This window comes from Mirounga leonina, unplaced genomic scaffold (assembly GCF_011800145.1).
Source record: "Mirounga leonina isolate KUSES-001 unplaced genomic scaffold, KU_Mleo_1.0 Mir_169, whole genome shotgun sequence".
NCBI lineage: Eukaryota > Metazoa > Chordata > Mammalia > Carnivora > Phocidae > Mirounga > Mirounga leonina.
The window spans coordinates 18,499,910-18,521,083 of NW_023270431.1; the positions used below are offsets into that span (position 1 = coordinate 18,499,910).

At 35.5% G+C, this 21,174-nt stretch overlaps 1 protein-coding gene across 1 annotated transcript in view; it reads left to right on the forward strand.

Moving 5' to 3' along the window:
• The window catches only part of EPHA6 (EPH receptor A6), an 833,709-nt gene that overhangs the window by 702,057 nt on the left and 110,478 nt on the right, over positions 1 to 21,174 (forward strand). Inside the window, exon 13 of the mRNA XM_035015180.1 lies at positions 5,398 to 5,459. Within this exon, the coding sequence (XP_034871071.1) occupies positions 5,398 to 5,459 (62 nt within the window). The remainder of the gene's footprint in view (positions 1 to 5,397; positions 5,460 to 21,174) is intronic.

Sequence of the window (21,174 nt, forward strand, 5' to 3'; positions counted from 1 at the left end):
AATTAAGGACATTCTCTGCTATAATTTGCTCCAATATACCTTCTGCCCCTCTCTCTCTTTCTTCTTCTGGGATCCCAATTATTCTAATATTGTTTCATCTTATGGTATCACTTATCTCTCGAATTCTGCCCTCGTGATGCAGTAGTTGTTTATCTCTCTTTTTCTCAGCTTCTTTATTCTCCATCATTTGGTCTTCTATATCACTAATTCTCTCTTCTGCCTCATTTATCCTAGCAGTTAGAGCCTCCATTTTTTATTGCATCTCATTAATAGCTTTTTTGATTTCGACTTGGTTAGATTTTAGTTCTTTTATTTCTCCAGAAAGGGTTTCTCTAGTATCTTCCATGGTTTTTTCAAGCCCAGCCAGTATCTTTATAATCATTATTCTGAACTCTAGTTCTGACATCTTACTAATGTCCGTATTGATTAGGTCCCTGGCAGTCAGTACTGCCTCTCGTTCTTTTTTTTGAGGTGAGTTTTTCCGTCTTGTCATTTTGTCCAGAGGAGAATAGTTGAATGAGAGAACAAAATGCTAACAGCATAATAACAACCCCCCAAAAATATACACTAAACAAATCAGAAGAGACCAAAACTGTGGGAAAAGAAAGGGAAAGAAAAAAAAAAGAAAAAGACCAAAAAAAAGAATATGATCAGGCTGGTGAATAGATTAGTGCCACAGACTAGATTTTGGGCGTATTTTGGTCTGTTGGAAGAAACTGCCTCCCAAAATTTTAAAGAAAGAAAAACTTATATATGTACAAAAATAAGGGTAAATACTATGAAGGGATAGAATATGACTGTAAAGATGAAAATTATAAAAGATTTTATAAAAGGAATTGATAAGAAGTTGGTTGAAAAAAGAAAGAAGAGAAATTTAAAAAAAAAAAAAGGAGATAATGTAATCAGGCAAGAGACTAGAACAAAGCCATACACTAGAGATTTAGGGTATATTTTGGTCTGTTAGAAGAAACTGTATCCCAAAATTTTAAAGAGAGAACAACTTATATATATACCAAAAATAAGGTTAACTACTATGAAGGGATAGAATATGACTCTTCCAGAAAGTGGTCGCTTTTCTGTTCAGAGAGTTGCTGCTATTCTTTTCTTCAATCTCCTGTTGAGTTCGTAGGTGTTCAAAATGGTTTGATCCCTATCTAGCCGAATTCCTGGGACCAGATGAAATTTAGGTCTCCTACTACTCTGCCACCTTGCTCCTCCTCCAGATAGGGATGTTTTAATCCCAACAGGAATATAGGAGGGAAAGAGAGTTCAGAGGAAATGTTAAAAGACTTGATTTGAATTCACTTGAGCATAAGATTCGTTTGGGACACAATCTGATAATGACCAGGCAACAGTCTAAGGGAAAATCATTCCCCAGTTTTAGTACCTATCTTGTGAATGAAAATATATTATAACTTTGTTCAAATTTATGGCATCCATATTTTTGAATGCCTTAGAGGGATAAGAAAATTATTTATTCTCAAATCCATTTGAGATTATAACTGTAATTCACTATCTCTACAGCAGAAATGGGGGACGTAGAAATAGGTTAAAAATAACTGGCTCCAAATATCTGGAATTGCAATTGGGGGAAAAAAAACAAGCAACCTAACTGTCAATCCAAGTTATCACCACAAATTTTATTACATGGTAGAGAAAATATAGACATGATATAATGTTAAATAAGCTAGAATTGATTTAAATCTGTAACAGAGTTTGGAGGTCATTGAGATTTGTTTAGATTTTTAATATTACTGACAGCATATTAGAAATGGCCAAGCCGATACAAAATACTATATCCAGCAAAAACTCATTACTTTTATGAAAATATTAAATTTCTGTAATCCCCTTCTTTCACAGACCTTCTTGAGGCAAACAAACAAACAAAAACGCTATTTCACTCACAAAATATTTTCTCCAAGTTTCCTTAGAACATTTGAAGAATGCTTTTCTTCTGTTTTCTTTAACAACACAAGAAAAATATACTCTTACCATCATGTATGTGGTTTCTCAACACCACCCATATCAAAATCATCTTAAGTATTGGGCAACTGCAGATTTGGAAGGAAAAAAAAAAAAAAGCATTAGTCAATAGTCCATTGAAGTCCCAATTAAAGAAAATATTTTTTCTCTCTAACAGTAAAAAGATGATCTGGGATTTTGTGATTCATTGTGTTCAGGATATAAATAAGTGATTTCTTCCAAGGTTTTGATTCCAGTGCAGTTTAAGATATACATAACCATTTCTGGGCTATTTTTGAAGGAAAATGAAAGAAATTCACTTTTTGTGTGATTTGTAGAAGTGGTTTTCAAAATCTCTTAAAGCAAACTGATGAGGCTTCTAAAAAAGGTCTAGGGATTTTGAGGCTTGACTAACATTCAAGAATCTTGGAGTTTGTCCTCTGACTTCAGTACAGTGCACATACTAAGTTAATTCTGTGACATGAGGTCTTTGGGAAACTGGCTAAAATTGTAAAAAAAAAAAAAAAGGTGAAAAAAGCTGAAATATCTTGAAAATATAAAAAGAATTAATCACCTCCAAATATATTTTCCAAGAGCAATAATGTATTATATAATTTTTACATACTTGAAAATAAGACAAAGCACTGTTTACCAATAGACTTCTGTCACCTAGCCACATATTTGAATACCATCCTGTCATAATTTCCCTTATACTTATCTATTTTGTTGATTATAAAATATGATCATAGACTGTAAGGTTGCTTGTAATCTTCACAGTGTAGCTAACCTCCCTATAGAAAATCACTAGGAAACAAATTACAGGTTAGATGCCAGCAGTATTCTAATAAAACAGCCCCTTAGTTTAATAATAGCAGCTCTAAATTGATGTGACTGCACAAAATACAAAAGATGCAGAGCTCAGGTGTGAAACTTCTAATTCACAAGAAACTGGGGGAGTCTTCATTTGACTCTTTATTATCCTTAATGAGAAGATGAAACTTATCACTGATGAATTTCAAGATTGCCTAAAGTATCTCCCAAGGAGTTATAGATAGAACCTATTTCAAAGTACTTGGTATTCACATAGATTAGGATCTTGCTCAAATACTTCAGTGTTACCCTTTGAGGAATTAGGAAAATCATTGAGAAAAATCATCTCGTCACTATAAAGCAACTACTCTGCTCAGGTTTATGGGACATGGCTTTGAGAAACTTAGTGAATGGGGATACATAGCATCTATGGGAAGTTAAGAGAGAAAAACAACCTAACATAGAACCAGGCACAACATTTCATAATGCAGACAGTAGATGTGATGGGAATGCCACTATAGGAAATATCACCATGGGGACTTTCAAGGAAGAGGTGCAGTATATAAATTCTGGGAAGGTGTGGGATGAGATTAGGGAGAGAAGCAAATCGGTAGATTATCCTGGCAGGGGAATACCAAAAGGAAAAGCAGAGGATTGAACCAGTATAGATGATAATGACAGCTAATGGAACAGGAGACAGTAGGGCTAGTTAGGAGAGATGAGGTCCAGCATGGGAGGATGAACCTTACAGCTTTGATCTATAAATTATGTCTGAGAGGCACCTATGGCATAAAAGTTAAGAGCTTAAGTTCTGAGACACTCTGCCTTACCAGCTGCTTGACTCTGGGCAAGTAATTTTCTATCCTCCAATTTCTGTATCTGTGTAATAGGGCTAATAATAATTTGTATCAATACAAGGGAAGTGCTTGCAAGTTTTTTTATTGTATCAAGACTGACATTCTTAGGGAGAGTATATATTTTATTAAACTAAACATGTTTCTCTGGCAGCAATGGCCAAGGTAGGTTAAAATGATGTGACTCTGGGCAGGTGAACCCAGGCAGCCTCTGTAGTAACCCAGTGTTTCCCCTTAACTTCCATGATCCATTATCATTGAAACTGGAATACTGGTCTCAGAACTTTCATATTTAAGTATAAAAAATGATTTTTTATTTTCCCTATCTTGCTAACCAAGTGTTTGCATCCATCAGGCTCCTATTTCCAAGCTCTCTAAAACCAATAGTCAAATAAAAGATTTCATGACAAACCGTCAGATTTAAAACCTGGATCTTCTAGATCCTCGCTACAAGAGTGTGGACACTTCATTTGACCTCAGTATTTTCTGATAAAGTTCTGTATCTATATTTGGGTGAAATTAATGACTTTGAGGAACATTATGGAAATCCACCAAAATGGAAAATTTCTTTGGATTCTGGTACTATGCATGATAAATTGGGAGTTTTGTTACTACATTTAACCTTTATCACATCTTTCTTTAAAATATAGATTCAAATATAAAATCTAGCCTTTGCAGACATTGTACTAATTTGTTACAGTCAGCCTTTTTAACCCATAAGGCTTTGAGTTCATAAAAGGGACATGAATTACAAGATGAGATCTAATATTTCCATCATTGGTACACATAATTTCTTTCCAGATTTTTTTTGTACTCATGAGGGAAAACGTCTGTGCACAGTGCAGATTCAATTGCTAAAAATTTCAATGAGAAGCAAGAAATACAGAAGTAAAAAGTAAATGTGTCATACATGTTTATTTCAGGTAAATATCATTTTCCCTTCATCTGAAATGAGTTTATCTTTTAAACTTGAGCAATTTGGCAGAACAAATAGATTCTTTTCTTTGAAACAAATCTAAGTTATTTATGTCAAATATTCTACCTAATAGAGGTATTGGGAACTGTAACAGTTGCCAATAGATATGATAAAGAAGAAATAAATGATGTTCAGTTTCGGATTTTAGCTTCTTACTAGACTACAAAGTCAGAGTTACTTATTTTTCATGTACTGTCATCATTGTTATGTTGATCTAATCTATGTCCAATAAAGATATGATCAGGAACTATTGCAGAGCCCACCAACTTTGTGGCATTCATCAATCTGCTGACATTTTTCCACTTAGAAGCCCTTAAAAGCAGACTATGACTGATGCTTTATAATTTCTTAAAGAGAATTTATAAATTTCTCCTCTCTGCTTTGCCTTAGGAATATTTCAGAAATGCCCGGTCTAACGTTTCTAGAAGTTACCACAACTGCCAGAGCAGCCTCGGTAACTACGTGAAGCCTCACTTGAGCTTGTCGCCGGTCTTTTAAGGAAAAGCTCAGGACAAAGAGAACATAATCTAAATAACCGATGGCAGGGCTTTAGAAAAGGAAATTCTTAATTCCTTTGTAATTCGTGTTCTTTTTATGAACTCAACAGAAATAATGCTATAAAAAATGGAGAGATGCCTATGTATAATATTAAGACTTTTGTAGAAGCATGTTGGAAAATGAAGTTCCTATTAATAAAATACAAATAATTTAGCTGCCACAGCTGGAGATCTCTAACTGCAGCACATCTTTCTGTAATTGCTCTAATCCTTGTGTGTTCCCTTGCTCTTTTTGCAGGCAGACCAGTAATGATTGTGGTGGAATATATGGAGAATGGATCCCTAGACTCCTTTTTGCGGGTGAGGTGTTCTTTTCTGATGGCATTTGAATAAGCTATTCCGAGTTCTAGATTTAAATCATTTATCATAAATTAATTTTTGCATAATGTTATTCATGGATTTTTCCATGAAGAATAGCAGCATTTTCTCTAGGGTACATTTCTCTGAAACTGTGATACGTTAGTGTGTTACTAACGGGAGGAGTATATACACATAATAATATAATTGATTTCTCCTATAAATTCATATGCCATATATATATATATATACATTTCAAATGATGTTATAAAGAGAGTAAATGAAACCCAGTTGCCTCACATAAACATTCATTTTGCTTTTATCACATTTAACTATTCAGTATGATGTTTTATGCATGATCTATACTGCTGACCCCCTTAAATTGATGTGTATTTACCAATAATGACTCAAGTTCATATCAGAAAACTGGTTTTATCCCTCTTAAATTAATTTGCCTGACTTTCAGGAAAGAAAAGAAATATGACAAAACTCTAGCAGAGATCTGTTTCAGAACAAAAATTTTTAAAGCACTCTTTGTAAAGTGACTTATCCAAGTGCTCGCTTCGGCAGCACATAGACTAAAGTGACTTATCCTTGAGGGTATGGTGTGTACAAAAATCACTTGTGTTATATAGTAGAAGAGATTGACAGAGCTGAGAAGGTACCATGAAGTTATATTTCAAATATATTTATAATGTCTTTAATATTTAAAAAGTTATCATATGTTACAAAAGTATTCATTGATAATAAAAACCAGAAATATAAAAAATAATCACTACAATAAATATTTTTCATCCCCAGCAGGGGTCACATATTTGAAGTCACTATATTCTTAAATATTTATCTATCTACAGAGACATGGCCATTTTTCTTACTTATCCCTGGACTTTTGCTATTTGGAACGTGTTACACTATTTTTTTAATTGTTTTATTTTATTCAGTTAGCCAACATATAATACATCAGTGTTACACTATTTTTTATCTTCCTTTTCATGTGATAAAAATGGTCTTGAGCATTCTTTCTTCACTTTATTTTTTGTTCTATGTTACCTGATCAGGTTCTGCATTCACCTTTCTTTTTTTATCTCATTTTCATTTATTTTTCTTGAGTTCATGCCCTCTTCTTCCAACCTCTCTCAATATTAGCAGTGATGATATGTTTACCCTGCGACTGGACTTGATGTCCAGATTCTGAATGCCAGCTTCTGAATGCCAGAAGCTGAATTCAGCAAAATCGTCCAGTTATTACAGAGCAATATTCCTCACACAATGCAGACTCTCAACCAAGTATGCTCTTTAAGGCAAAATGAAATTCATAGGTATTTGGGGACACGAACTATTTGTTTTTTGGTTTTTTTCTGTAGCCATTCTCAGAATGTTATTTTATCACTTGTATTCATTTCTCCTGTAAATGTGCTAAATTATTTTAGAATAATTTATCAGGACCACCTATGGTACTTGAAATGCATATATAGTTAGGCCCTTCCATTATGTTTATTCTAAAGCTCTTTTTTATCAGACACATACCAAAAAGACTTATTCTCTAATGATGCTTGGGATATGTTTTGGGTTTTTTTTTTTTTTATCAACTATATCCTAGAGCTGAATATAATGGCAAATAATGTCGCACATACTCAATCTAAATTGCTGCTGAAAATTGGATCGAATGACTGCCTGCCACAGCAAATTAGGAGAGAATTGTTAGCTTCAGATATACTTTTTTATCCTGATGAATCCTGAATTAATTAAAAGACATTATAAAGAAAAGATAATATGTTATCAATAAAATATTTATTTGTAAATATCCTACTACATGTTTATAAGTGGTATACCATTACCTCTGCTATGAGAATCTTAATATTTGTTAGCTCACCTTGGCTCGTCACTTTATCAGCGGCGCGACCTTGTGTCTTGGGCAAGTTACTAACTTGCGTGTGCCTCTGTTCACTTAACTATAAAATGGGAATATTAACAGCATCTACTGCATATAAGTGTCGAGAGGATCCATTGAGTCGATTATTGTAAGGCTTATAGAATAATACATGACGTATTGTAAGTGGTAGAGTGAAGATTCAAACTCAGGCCCCTGACTCAAAGCAATGTTCTCATACACTTTTTTTTTTTAAATCAAACTACTTATTACTTCTTTTTAGAAGCTCACTGTCATCTCCCCATGTGAACCTGTGTCCTGTCTGCACGTAGAATTTCTATTAAAATAAACATAATTGCATGAGAAAAAAAATCCACAGGGCCCAATATTCCCTTCTTACCATTTTTTAATATTCTTACCTTTCTTTGTAATCCTCTCTCTTTAACCCCAGAAGCTCAAAGTGCTATATAAACTTTAAGTCAGTAGCAGACACTCAGCTCCCCATGGCAAGCAGAAATAAAATTTATAAAGATATATATCCTACAAATTCTCAAAAACGAAGTCATTTTTCAAACTACTGCTTTAGAATTTAATAATCGCAGCTTCTGTGAGCACAGAGGAAGTGGCTAAGTGCATTGCGTTGTAGGGAAGCAATCTGTGGCTCATTAATAGCATTCTGTGCTTACTAGAAGCAGAAAAGATTTCCCCTTGGTCTCCCACATATTTGAAAATCACTTCAGTTTACTGTTTTATATGAAAGAGTGGTAGCAAAACCAAGTACAAAATTACAATCTAGTGTCAGTGGTGGTGGCTGGCTGTGATGTTGCACTAGATTCATAAATCGTCTACTGTTCAGCATCCTTATGGACATTCCTCCAGGTATATATTGGCAAGAGCTGGTGTGGTTAAGTGTCTGTGTTTGTGTGTGTGTGCATGCACATATGTGTGTGTGTGCACGTGTGCACGCAGAAGGGATGTGGGTGGGTATGTAACTATATGTGTATTTTTAATTTTAAAATAAAATGCATCCTGACTTAGCAAGCAGAGCATCGGCTCTGCTGCCTGGAATGTATGACCTCACTGATGGGCAAATATTCCTAACTTTTCCAAGTGTGGATTAAGTGTAATCTTGGCCATCATCCGTGTATGGTCTCTCTCAAACTATGCATATGGATTTCATAAACACTTTTTGTAGCACTTACCTGGCAACTGCTTGCCCTTAAATCTTTGGACTTGCATTTTTTATAACAATATTAACAAGCAATTCAAATAAAAACAGTTTTAAAATACTTAAAAACTTTGAGATACCATATGCCAACCACAAAAAGTTATTCCTTTATTTTATAATATTTGTTGAATGTGGATTTGTTTATCAAATCACACAATTCAGTTATGAAAATACTAGTTTCGGTATAAGATGTTATTATTGTGTATGTTCAGGCTACAGCCTCTTGTTGCCACCTCAAATCCTTTGATATGAGAGAAAAGATACAGATACATTATTTGCAAAGCACAAAGAGAACAAGGGGGGGATTAATAAAAACAAAATCCAACAAGATCAGATTGGGTAAGGAAACCATATCTCAAAACATAATTGGAAAAGGATGCCTAGGAGCAAGAAGAATGTGTGGAAGGTGGTGCTACAAACTGATTTGAAGAAACAGAGTAGGAATAGGATGGGCTGGTCGTTGGGAGATGCTGAGTTTCATTTGGCTTGTATTCCATTTGAGATGTCTGTGGAACATTCAGTGAACATGTCCAGACAGCAATTAGAGATACAAATCTGAAGCTGAGGAGAAAAATACTGACTGAAGTTAAAGATCTGGTAGCCGGTAGCATAAAAGTGGTTATTAAAGCCAAACCATATTTTCTTTTATTTTTTTTTAAGATTTATTTATTTATTTATTTGAGAGAGAGAATGAGAGAGAGAGAGCACATGAGAGGGGAGAGGGTCAGAGGGAGAAGCAGGCTCCCTGCCGAGCAGGGAGCCCGTTGCGGGACTTGATCCAGGGACTCCAGGATCATGACCTGAGCCGAAGGCAGTCGCTCAACCAACTGAGCCACCCAGGCGCCCGCCAAACCATATTTTTCTAGGAAGAACTTTTAGAGAAAGACAAGGAGCTGAACAAGGTTGGAACTCTGTGGCATGCCAACCTGAGGAGGCAGCAGGGTGGTGTCTCCAAAGGTGACTAAGAATAAATGGTCAAAGAGGAACAAGGAGGGAGGTGAGGACATGGAATCCTGCACACCAGGCGAGAGCAAATAAGCAACTGTATCAAGTGCAGCAGAGAAGGTCAGAAAAATGAAGACTGAAAAGCATCTATGGGATTTACCACTTATGAGGTCTTCTGTGATCTCAAGAGCATGTTTAATGGGTTGGTCCCAGGCAGAAGTCAGAATGTATAGGGCAAAATGAGAATGAAAGATGAATAGGAATTGGGGTTCTGGGGTTTGTTTGGTTGGGTTTTTTTGTAAAAAGTGCGTGAGATAGCAAGTCAAGAGAAAAATCAGATGCTAGTAGACAAAAAGAAACATGAAGACTATTTTTTAAATAGAAAGAAATTTAGACAACTTATACACTGGGGGATAGGGAATTAAAGAAAATACATTGATGAGGCCAACTATCTCAGGAGATGGGAAGATACAAAATCAAGGACCCTGGTAAAGGATTAACTTTGAATAGTAGAGGCCTCCACATTTTCCAAGGCTCATGGGACTGTGTGTTGTCAATCTAGAGAGATGTATGAGAAGCATTAAATTGAAAGAAATGATACCTGATGTTATTGCATTTCTATGTGAAGTAGGAGGAGAGTTTATTTGGAAGTTTGAGAACAAACCTTCATTTAAAGTGAATGTTTAGAATAATTGCCGAAGTTAAAAAGAAAAGTAGCTGATCACTGATCAGATCAAAGGGAAAAAAGCGGGGGGAGCATCAAGAGCAGGTTCTGGACCAGGAACAGTTTTTCTCTGGGCCCCAGCAAGGGCAACCAGTTAAAAATTGTTACTAAGGTTTTTAACGATAATGCAACCCTCGGTGTCCGGAAGTGGATCTTCTGGACTGCTAATCCAGTAATTGTCATTAGGTACCTGTATTCTTCCTCCACTTCTGCCAGACCACATCTTTCATCCTGGAGAAAGTAAAATAATTAAAATAATGCTGACATCCAGCTGATGCTGAAGAATCTGAATGTGTTCTGGCAGTGGTGTGCATGTATCCATGACTTTCTGCAGGAACACTCGACCCCCCCAAATATAAGAATGGCAATGACGGAGGCTACCGTGTGTAGAGCAGGTACAACAGAAACTCACAGGCATTAAAGGTGAATTGGGGTAGTGGAAAAAGAATCTTGCAGGTAAGCAACTGGTGAATCCAGGTTAGACAGAGAAGAAAATAAAAAGACCGATAGGCTAGAAATGAATGGAAACGTCATCAGCTGGGAGCTGTGACTATGTAAAAGAGGAAGTATAGTTGTATGATGAGGGTGGGAGAGCTGAAGGAAAGGAGGATGTGCCAGCACTAGGATATGGGCAGTGGTTTGTTAGAGCCAGATCATTCCAGGTTGCGAGAGAGGATTATTAAATGGCGAGGAATCTAGGGAGCTGGTTGTTAAACTGTTAGTAGCTTGAAATTGGCCATGATGGAAATAGTTACACGACAACAGTTGGCAAATACCACAGATCATTGCTTGTTTTTTTTCTCCAGAGGGCCAGTTTACCAACACAGTATATTGATACCTAAGATTTTTAAAGCAAAAAAATAAAAATAAAAATAAAATAAAAGGAAAGGAATGGAAAGGAAATAAAATATTTCTGAAGCAAGGCCATTTTAGGGGTGAGAGTTTCCAGGTGTGGCCCTAAGAATCAGTGGCTAAAGCAAAAATGAAAATGAATATCTTTAATTAACTAATGTAGATAGCAATTATGTGTGCTTTCTGTGAGTCAGGCATTATCCCAATCCCATGCATTCATTAATTCACCAAGTGCTTACAGCAACATTATGAGGTGGGTGTTAATATTATCCCCATTTTATCAATGAGGAAACTGAGGCAAAGCATAATAGGTAGCTTGCCCAATGTGAAACAGCTGATAAATCATTCTTTTTTTTTTTTTTTTGCACAAATATGTGTTCATATTTAGTTCACATAGTAGACCCCGTGCTATTCTGGAGGCTAGGATACAGAAGTGAACAAAACAGAAATAAAAAATCTAGTGGGAAGAGAAATAAAGAATTCAGCCAAATATATGTACATCAGATGGGAAGAAAAAGTAGGAGAAGTGAAGATGAAAGTGAGATTAGATTTCAGTATGAAATTGAATGAACAGGCAAGATCTTACTGAAAAGTGTCATATGAGTAAAGATGGAAGAAGGTGAGGGAACAAGCCAATTGGATGCCTAGGGGGAAATATTCCAAAGAGTAAAAATAGCAGGGGCCAACACCCTGAGGTTGGAGCATTTTATACCCAAAGAACTACAAATTAAGCCTTTATGCTTTATGACCAAATGCCTGTTTTTTTTTCCTAGAACAGTGCTAATTCCTGCCTATTGCCTCTTCATAATTGTTAATATTGACCTTTTTACCCTGCCATTGGGTTAATAAAATATATCGTCACCCTATGGTTATGGTTAGAAGAGATTATATAAGGGAAAGGGTGGTAGAAAATGAAGTCAGAGTTGATGGAGGCAGAAAGGGACTCAAATGTTGGAGGGAAATTATTCTCAACCTTGGCTGCACATTATAATCATTTAATTTAGAGAGCTTTTAACAATCCCAAGGTCCAGCCTGCATCCCAGGTGAATTAAATCAGAATTTCTTGGTGGAACCCATGCATTTATATTTATTCAAAGTTCCTCCAGCTGAGTCTAATATGCAACCAACTTGTAAAAACACTGAATTGGGGCATTTTAGGCCATTGTAATGTGTTTGAGTTTTCTCTGGGTAAGACGTGAAGCTATTGTAGGGTTTGGGGTAGAGATACAACATAATCTGATTGTGTTTTTAAAAAATTGCTCTGGTTGCTATATTCAAAGACAAATGTGAAGTACAGATGGATGGAGAGAAATTTGGAGGCTTTTGTAATAAAAATCTAAGTAAGGAGATGACAGTGGCTTAGATGAGGATTATAGTTGAGTTGATGGAAAATACTAGATTCTGTGGTGTAGAGCTGATAGAATTTGCTGTTAGATTGGATAAAGTGTGCAGGCAAAAGGGAAGATTCAAGGACAACTGTCATCCATAAAATAAAGTCAAGAATATGCAATAACTACTTCCCACAGTTATTGTGAGTTTTATGTAGTATTAAATAGCAAATAGACCTAAACGCCATATTAAAGTCTCCATAATATTATCTATTATTATGTATATCAGAAGATGTCAAGAGTTTTAAAATTGTTTTTCTGTTACTTCCTGGTCTGTTTTCTTCTAGTGGCTAAGAATATCTTAATTTTCACCATTAAAAAAAAAAATCTAGATATACGTCAAGAATATGAGTATTTAAATAATACATATCAGTGCATATCAGCCTTTCAAAAGCAATGTGAGTCATTTGAAGAGTTTCCTTGAACAAATGCAAAGCTAATATTAATTTAAAAAATTAAAGGGATCTTTTAAATATTTATGTAGTCAAATTATAAATCTAGTAAAGATGGCATTTTACCTTATGCTGGTTATATATTAATAATGAGAGCTGTATTTTATTAGCATACTTTCCTTGTAAATTGTGTTCTGTGGAATTATATTTGTGCTAGGGTATGAGAGCAAAATTAATCTACATCGCATTCATTTAATATTCAACAGTAAAAAAAAATGAAGTCACATTTACCTACCAATACCTTTTTTTTAAACCATAAAAATTAGAGTTGAATTAATCCCCTTAATTACTTTTTTCAGAAAAAATATATAAAACTTCATGTAGACAAATGTTATTATTTATCAAGCCTGTGCCAGCTTAATGCCAAATAGTATTCTAAAAATAATGTGACAGTAAACATCCAAATATATGAAAGCAGGGTATGCTTGGAACCAAGCATATGGCTGGCTGAACTTTTTATTTTTAAATTAGAAGTTAGAGCATCAACTTCCAAAAGCCTGAATTTATCTCTTTTAACATTATAATGTTGTAAATGTGTTGTGGCATTTTTAGTACCTGGTACCATGAAATTGTACTCTAATTTTCCTTACTGATTCTTCTTTTGCATACAGGTTTTTATGCTGATTTTTTAATTGGTGTGTAATTCATAATTATAGTGATGTATAGAGATATTCCATGCATTTTCCTGAACTCCTATATGGTCAATCCTATATCCCCATTTGGACCATACAGGAGATTTTGGATTTGCAGAACTAAATATTAGACTTGAATCTTGCAGTTCCCAACCATGCCTGCAAATCAGAATCACCATTCTAGAGAGATTTTATAAAATATAGATGCAGACTCAAGCAGCTATATTTTGCAAAAACTTCCCGGGTAATTTTAATGCACTCTAATGATGCTTCATCAAGACTTTGGCACTCTGTGACACCCTTCCCCAGATGTCAAACAAAAAAAATTTACATTTTCTTGGCTTTACTTAAGTGAAGCACACAGTAGCTAGTGTAGATTACATTCACATAAACCTAAGCAAAAAAAAAAAAAAAGAAACAAATTCATTTGTAAGTTTTGTAAACTAAAGCTATATTATATCCAGACCCACTTTAAGCTCTTAAAATGTAAATCTGAAATCCAACTACCATGTTTCACAAATCCATATCTACTTTTCTTCCTAGATTTTTTAGATATATTAGAAATGACATTTTTGGTTTCCTTATGATTGAAATTTCCGATTCTGTTATTGGTGGCCTCTTCCTTCTATAACTAAAAATATAACTCTACCTAGCTTAAGTGCAAATCCACAATGACTACAAAAGAAAAGCCTTGAAGGATTTAGTAAATATGCTACAGGAAATTATAATAAGATTTTCAACGGGGGAGGCCACAAGAGCCAAGATTTCGGTAAAAAGGAGATACTGATTCTTCCTTGTTTGGTAACTTTAAAACAAAAATTACTTAGTCTTTTCAAATCTATAAATAACCTTAGTCATTTCTTTTTCAAATTCAGGAGCATTTTTAAAAGTCACAGCATGATCAACTTTCTGATTTAGAAACATAAAAACTGAATGTTAACTTTATACTTAAGTTATAGAAGTAACCCTCCAAGGTCTGTTTTCTGCAAAGTCACTTATAAATCAATTGTTGAAAACTCAAATGCATTTTCCCAAAAATATTTCTTTTAAAGATATTGCTTAAGTCTCTAGGCAGATCCATAAAAGCCTCTCTAACTCAGACCACAGCTAAAGGATGTAACTTCCAATAAAGAAGGGGGTCAGGAGTTTCCTTCAAAAGTAAAAAAGAGTGCTTTCCTCCCTTCTACATGACTTGCCTTGGGCAAAATTTTTTTAAAGGCCGTTTTTCTGTGGCATCCATCCCTCTCTTCATGTCCTCTTCCTAGGTCCTCAACTATTCAACTTTTCCTGTTTTAAATCCCATGTGGTGGCACACACTCCCCATCTCCTCGTATCCACAGGCTAGGTTTTCTTCCATCTCATAAAATCACCTATAACCTGAACCCCCATACACACCCTAATCTAAGCTCTCATTTTCTCATCACCACAGATCTTAGCTGGATATAAGGTGAAACTAACTCATGCTACCATCTGTGATTCACAAATATTATTTTAATTCCTCCAGATGATTTTGCATCTTTTACATAAACTTGTAAACCCAAATAGAATTTTTTAAAAAATTTTATTCTGCAAATAATGCAACATGAGATCTATTCTCTCAGCAAATTTTTAAGCGTACAAAACAGTATTGTTGACTGTAGGTACAGTGTTGTGCAGTACATCCAGAGAGCTTATTCATCTTGCTTACCTGAAACTTTATGCCTGTTGATTAGTACTGCCTCCTATCCGATCCCTGCCCCAGCCCCTGGCAGCGCTGCAGGAGGGGGACTAGAGGCTTACAAAGTCCACTGTTGATATACCTCGATCCTTTGTAAACCACTTAGTGAGGTAAATTTTTTGCATAGCCATTTTATAGCTCAAGTCAGCATTTTAGAAGTAATCATTTTACAAGGCTTCAGCTAACCCTTCTCTTTGTGTCATTCTGTTTTAAAAGGCTGGTGCCATTCCTTATAACTCATGGTTAGTGAACCAAAAATGTCTTTTGACGTGCATATGAATCAAAGTTTCATTACTTCATTTTAGAACATAAATTGTCATTGTCCAATAGTGTTTATTATTCCAGATTTGTGAGGAATCTTTGAAGTTGATTTATTTACTGAAGGTAACCAAGACACTGCGTAGTAAATTGGATTCTCTGTAAATGTTTGCTAAATGATGATGTGCAATTTTTATTAATTCTACTCTATAATAGCAGCTTATCATCTACCAGCTGCAATATTGTTTATCACTCGTATGTATTTCAGGACACTGAATCACTGTAATTATTTACTGTATACAAAGGAATATAGCACACTTTCTCAACAATAGAATTTTAGGACAATGATTTATATTGTGGTCCACAGACCTTTGATAGTTTATAAGGCTATTCTGTTGATGGGATCAACATCACTATTCTCCAGTGAACTATAGTAGAAATCTATATACCACATTTAGCCCCCTTTTCCTCACTCTTTAGTGAAAATTTAAGAGTCTGATGGTCATAATCAGAGTCAAACCAGAATCTTAACCTCAGAAGTAAAGATGGTTGCAAGTGTAGTCAATATTCTCATATACTCACGATTTTCTCAGAGAATCTGTTATAGTAAGTCTAATTTTCCATGAAAAATCCTTCAAGAAAATATCCTACTACTGACTAAAAGCCTGAAGTACTTCACTCCATTAGGATAAAAATAAATTCAGTTCAGTTCAGTTCAATCCAGTGAATATCTCTTGAATATCTGTCACATGCCAGACATGATGCTAGGCCCTGAGATTTCAAAGATGACCAAGACTCTTGCCCTAGATGAGAGTATGTTCAAGCCAGTGGGGAAGGCTGACACATACACATATGGTTTTAGCCAGTGTTGGTGTAGACAGGTTGCTTTGAGAGCAATAAAGAAAGAAACTTGGTCCAACTTTATTCCTCCACTTTCCTGACCAGTCCCAACCTCCTTCCAATCTATTGTAGGTACTGTTAGCTGTGCCTTGAAAATAGATCTCAAATGTGATTCAAGCCACCAGTTTCTTTCTCCTTTGTTACTCCAATAGCTCCCAAATTCATCTCCCTGCTAGCATTTTCATATGCAAGTCAGAGAATATCACTCCCCAATTAAAATTCGTCTCTAACTTGTCATTACTTTTAGAATAGATTTTAGACTATTCAACAGAGCTTACAATACTCTACCTGATTCTGCCTGTGCCTACCTCTCCAGTCTCCCTCTTACTCAACAAGTTCCAGCCTCACTGGCTTTTATTCATCAAGCATGCCAAACTCATTCTTGACTTAAGCGATTTGTACCTGCTGGGAACTACTCACAGCCTCCATCATATCATCTTCTTTCATAGCACTCCAGTTTACTTAGTTTGTAGTTCTTCATTATTTAAAAATATCTCATTTATTTCTTATTTATTTTCCGTCTCCGTGCCTCCAATTAAATGTTGGTGCGACTGAAACAGGCACCTTTCTCATTCGCTTCCCACTCTGACTCCAGCAGTCAGAGCAACAACTGACCCATAGTAGATGTTCAGCGAGTTCTGAATGTTCAGCGAGTTCTCAAATGTTCTTATTTGAAAGAATGAACTTGGAAATTCAGCCAGGACCTCCTAGAAGACATAGCACTTCTCATGAAAAATTCAGGTGACCAAAGACCAGAAGGGCATTCCTGGAAGATGGAACTATAGAAGCACAGCATATCAGACATGAAATAACATGTTGTAAGAGCGAATTAAACACACACAACAAAATGAATCAGAATAAGTTACTTGAGACTAGAGATAGAAGCAAGGGTCGTGTTTTTGTATTGAGTACTATACTTTATTCTTCACTGAAGTTCATTGAACGGTTTTAAGGAAAGGGGTGATATACTGATATTTGTGTCTTCGTAGAATTTGAATATATTTATTTAAAAAAATAATAATAATGAGATGACTTCAGGACAGCATAGCACTCAAATCCTACATTTGTCCTCAGCACAGGCTAAGTACATGAGGTCAACCTAAGATGATTGGACGCTGAGAGGCTTAAAGTGTTCATGCAGAGCCACCTGTGAGGCAGGGCCTTGAAAAACATCATCAAGAGTTTGCATCACTTGCATTGTGAAGACAATGTGACATGCCAACGACTGCTCAGATCTGGTGGGTGTCTTGCTCCAGCGTCTGAAAGAGAATCTGGTGGCACTCTGCAGTTCTTGGAAGTAGCGGGCATTATTATGTATAGCTTTTAGGACTAGAAAAAGGAATATAGATTTTGTGTGAAGGAGAGAGTCGTATTATTTGTAGAGAAAGAGATTTGTGCCATACCTCATGGGGGAATAAATGAGACTATTCCACTCAGCGACATAGATAAATAGATTCTCATTTGTTGGTTTATCTGGAGTGTTCTTGTTCGTTTGTTTTTTGGTTTATTGGTCTCAGAGCTCTTTTATACCTTGCCTTATTAAGCGATATTATGCTGCCCAAACTAGGCCAGACTGGGTCATTATGGCAAAGTTTGGGTCAGCTCTTTTCTAGATAACTCCAGTTAAAAAGAATACAGGCTCTGGAATTCGACTGCCTGAATTCAAATCCTGACGGCACCATTTAGTAGGTTATTAAATACCTTTGTCCTTCAGTTTGACCATCTATAAGATGGAGCCAATAACTTCACTTGTATCACAGAGTTGTTACAAACATTGAATATGATGATAATAAAAAGCTTGTAACTGTGACTGGTATGTAGCGTTTAAGAAATGTTAACATTTTCCCCTCCTATAATAAAATGGCAACAATAGCAGTATAAATTCCTAAAAGAATATAAAACTGTGTTTGGCGCTTCTCTTTCATCAAGCGCACATTTTATAAACAACTGAGAGAGAAAGAGAGAGATTATCACAGGTTGGGCACCCAGGGAAGCAGATTCTAAAAGGAGATTCCCATGAAGAAACTTCAGTGGGGAGAAGCATCAGGATTATCTCCCTTATTCCTATAAATTCAAGAGTTTTGGCAGCTGATAATCCTTAGCTGAGTCCCTCTCTGGGAAATGGCCTTGGCTACAGCCCCTTTTCCTCAATTTGAATGAACTCTGAAGAGTTATCCCAGATCCAGGACATCCTATGGGGGTATATGAAGGCCTTTGTTGTGCATACACTGCACATTAAGTTCTCCTGCTGCCCAATCCTTCTTTTTTCTATCCCCCCACAGCTGTTGGTCCTAAGAGTGTGTAATCAGGGATCAACATTTAGCAAAATTAATGAATTTTACTGCTTCGTCAAATACATTCTCATTCTTATACAAAACTGTCCCCTTTTTGTTTGTTTGTTTAGTTCATGTGGCAGAGAATATGAGGATAGAGGATACTAGGACAGTTTGGTTTGGTGCTACTACTTGATCCTTAATTTGTGTTAAGGCTCCTGTAATTTTACCCACCAGAATTTTGTGCCATTGGTACAAATATCAACATAGTGAAAAAAAAAGGTAGATATATGTCTTAGTGCAACTGTAAAAATAGTTTTGACCTCACAGACCCCTGAAATGTCTTGGCCATGGGAATTAGAAATACATATTCCACATCATATAGTCACATGACAGAACATGGAGAAAGTGGTTTATCTTCTTTTCAAACACCAGAATCCCATTTTTTTTAAAAGATTTTATTTATTTATTTGAGACAGAGAGAATGAGAGAGAGAGAGCACGAGAGGGGGGAGGGTCAGAGGGAGAAGCAGACTCCCCGCAGAGCAGGGAGCCCGATGCGGGACTCGATCCAGGGACTCCAGGATCATGACCTGAGCCGAAGGCAGTCGCTTAACCAACTGAGCCACCCAGGCGCCCTAGAATCCCAGTTTTAATGAGGCCACTTACTGTTCTTGGAACTATGATTGCTATGATGCTGAATGAAAGAAATTAATTTAAGTCTCTCCAAACACTGGCAATAAGAAGAGTTTAATAATTTCAAAAATAAGTTGCATGGAATACAAGAGGAGGGCACACTCCCAAACTCATTTTACAAGACCAGTATTACTCTGATAACAAAGCCAGACAAAGACACTGCAAGAAAACTACATGAGGTATCACCTCACACCTGTCAGAATGCCTAAATCAACAACACAAGAAACAACAGGTGTTGGCGAGGATGTGGAGAAAGGGGAACTCTCTTGCACTGTTGGTTGGAATGCAAACTGGTGCAGCCACTCTGGAAAACAGTGTGGATGTTTCTCAAAAAGTTAAAAATAGAACTACCCTATGATCCAGCAATCATGCTACTATTTGCCCAAAAAATACAAAAATACTAATTCAAAGGGATACATGCACCTCAATATTTACAGTAAATTATTGTAACTTACAATAGCCAAATTATGGAAGTAACACACGTGTCCACTGATTGGTGAATGGATAAAGAACATGTGCTATATATACATAATGGAATATTATTCAGCCATAAAAAAAAAGAATGAAATCTTACCACTGGCAACAACATGGATAATAAAAATTAATAAAATACTGGAAATGGCATTTTTTCTGTACTTGATGCTAAACTCTTCTTGCTATTAATGAATAATAGCAAGGGAGTTGTGAGATCTGCTCTGGGTATTAGCATAATAACATTTTTTCTGAAAAGCAGTTGGGCAATCAATATCAAGAGTTTTAATAATGTTTATGTCTTTGATGTATAAATTCTTCTGGAATTTATCCTCATGCAAGGATGGATATATGTGGATGTTTACTGAAGTTTTATTAACAATAAAAAATTGAAAATAAACAAAACTGGTAATAAAGGAATATGGCACATTTATATATTAGAAACTATATTATCTTTATAAACAATATTTTATAGTCTTTAATAATATATGTTATTTTCATAATATGAACAATATGAGATTAATTTTAATAACAGAAAAAATTAGACTACCAAATGATGGGTCTTAAATATGAATGAATTTTTTCTCTTCTTTATAGTTTTCTATCGTATTCCAAAATTTTCACAATGGATTCATATTACTTCCATAATCATAAAAATATGTTTTGTTGTTGTTTGTTATTTGTATTTGCTTTTATTTTGTTTTGCTTTGGTTTGGTTTGGTATGAGCTCAGTTCGAAGCAAGAGCAGTTGATGTGTTAACAGTCAAACCCCAGTTTAGGAGACTCAATGCTTAAGCTCAGGTTAATAATTAGAATAAAATATACAGATAATGGATGATCCTCCCCCCTATGGAGCTGGATCTGAGGTAATAATTTAATAAATATTTGGTGACCCCTCAGAAGTCATCCTACCTGCATTCTAAGCCCAACTCTCTCATTTACTTACCTTGGATGAATTGTATATCTTTACTGGGACTCAGTCTCTTCTCTGTTAAACTAGAATAGAGGAGATATTACCTAGATTAATGGCTCCTTGGCTTTTTAAATCAGAGATTTATTTGAGAATTTGGTAAAAATTATGAATCTACTGCATATAAACATGCGCCACCATCAAAAAGAATAAAATCATTACATTTAGTAAAAGAAATGCAAGATTTATATACTAGAAACTACAAAATGTAGTTTGAAGTGATGCTGTACCAGTTTCTGAACCAGTATCAGGCTTAAGAAATTGGCAGCTTCAGCGTCCTGTGTCTTGGAACATTTATTCTTAGAACCATGCTCTGAGGAACCATAACCTATCCCACAGAGAA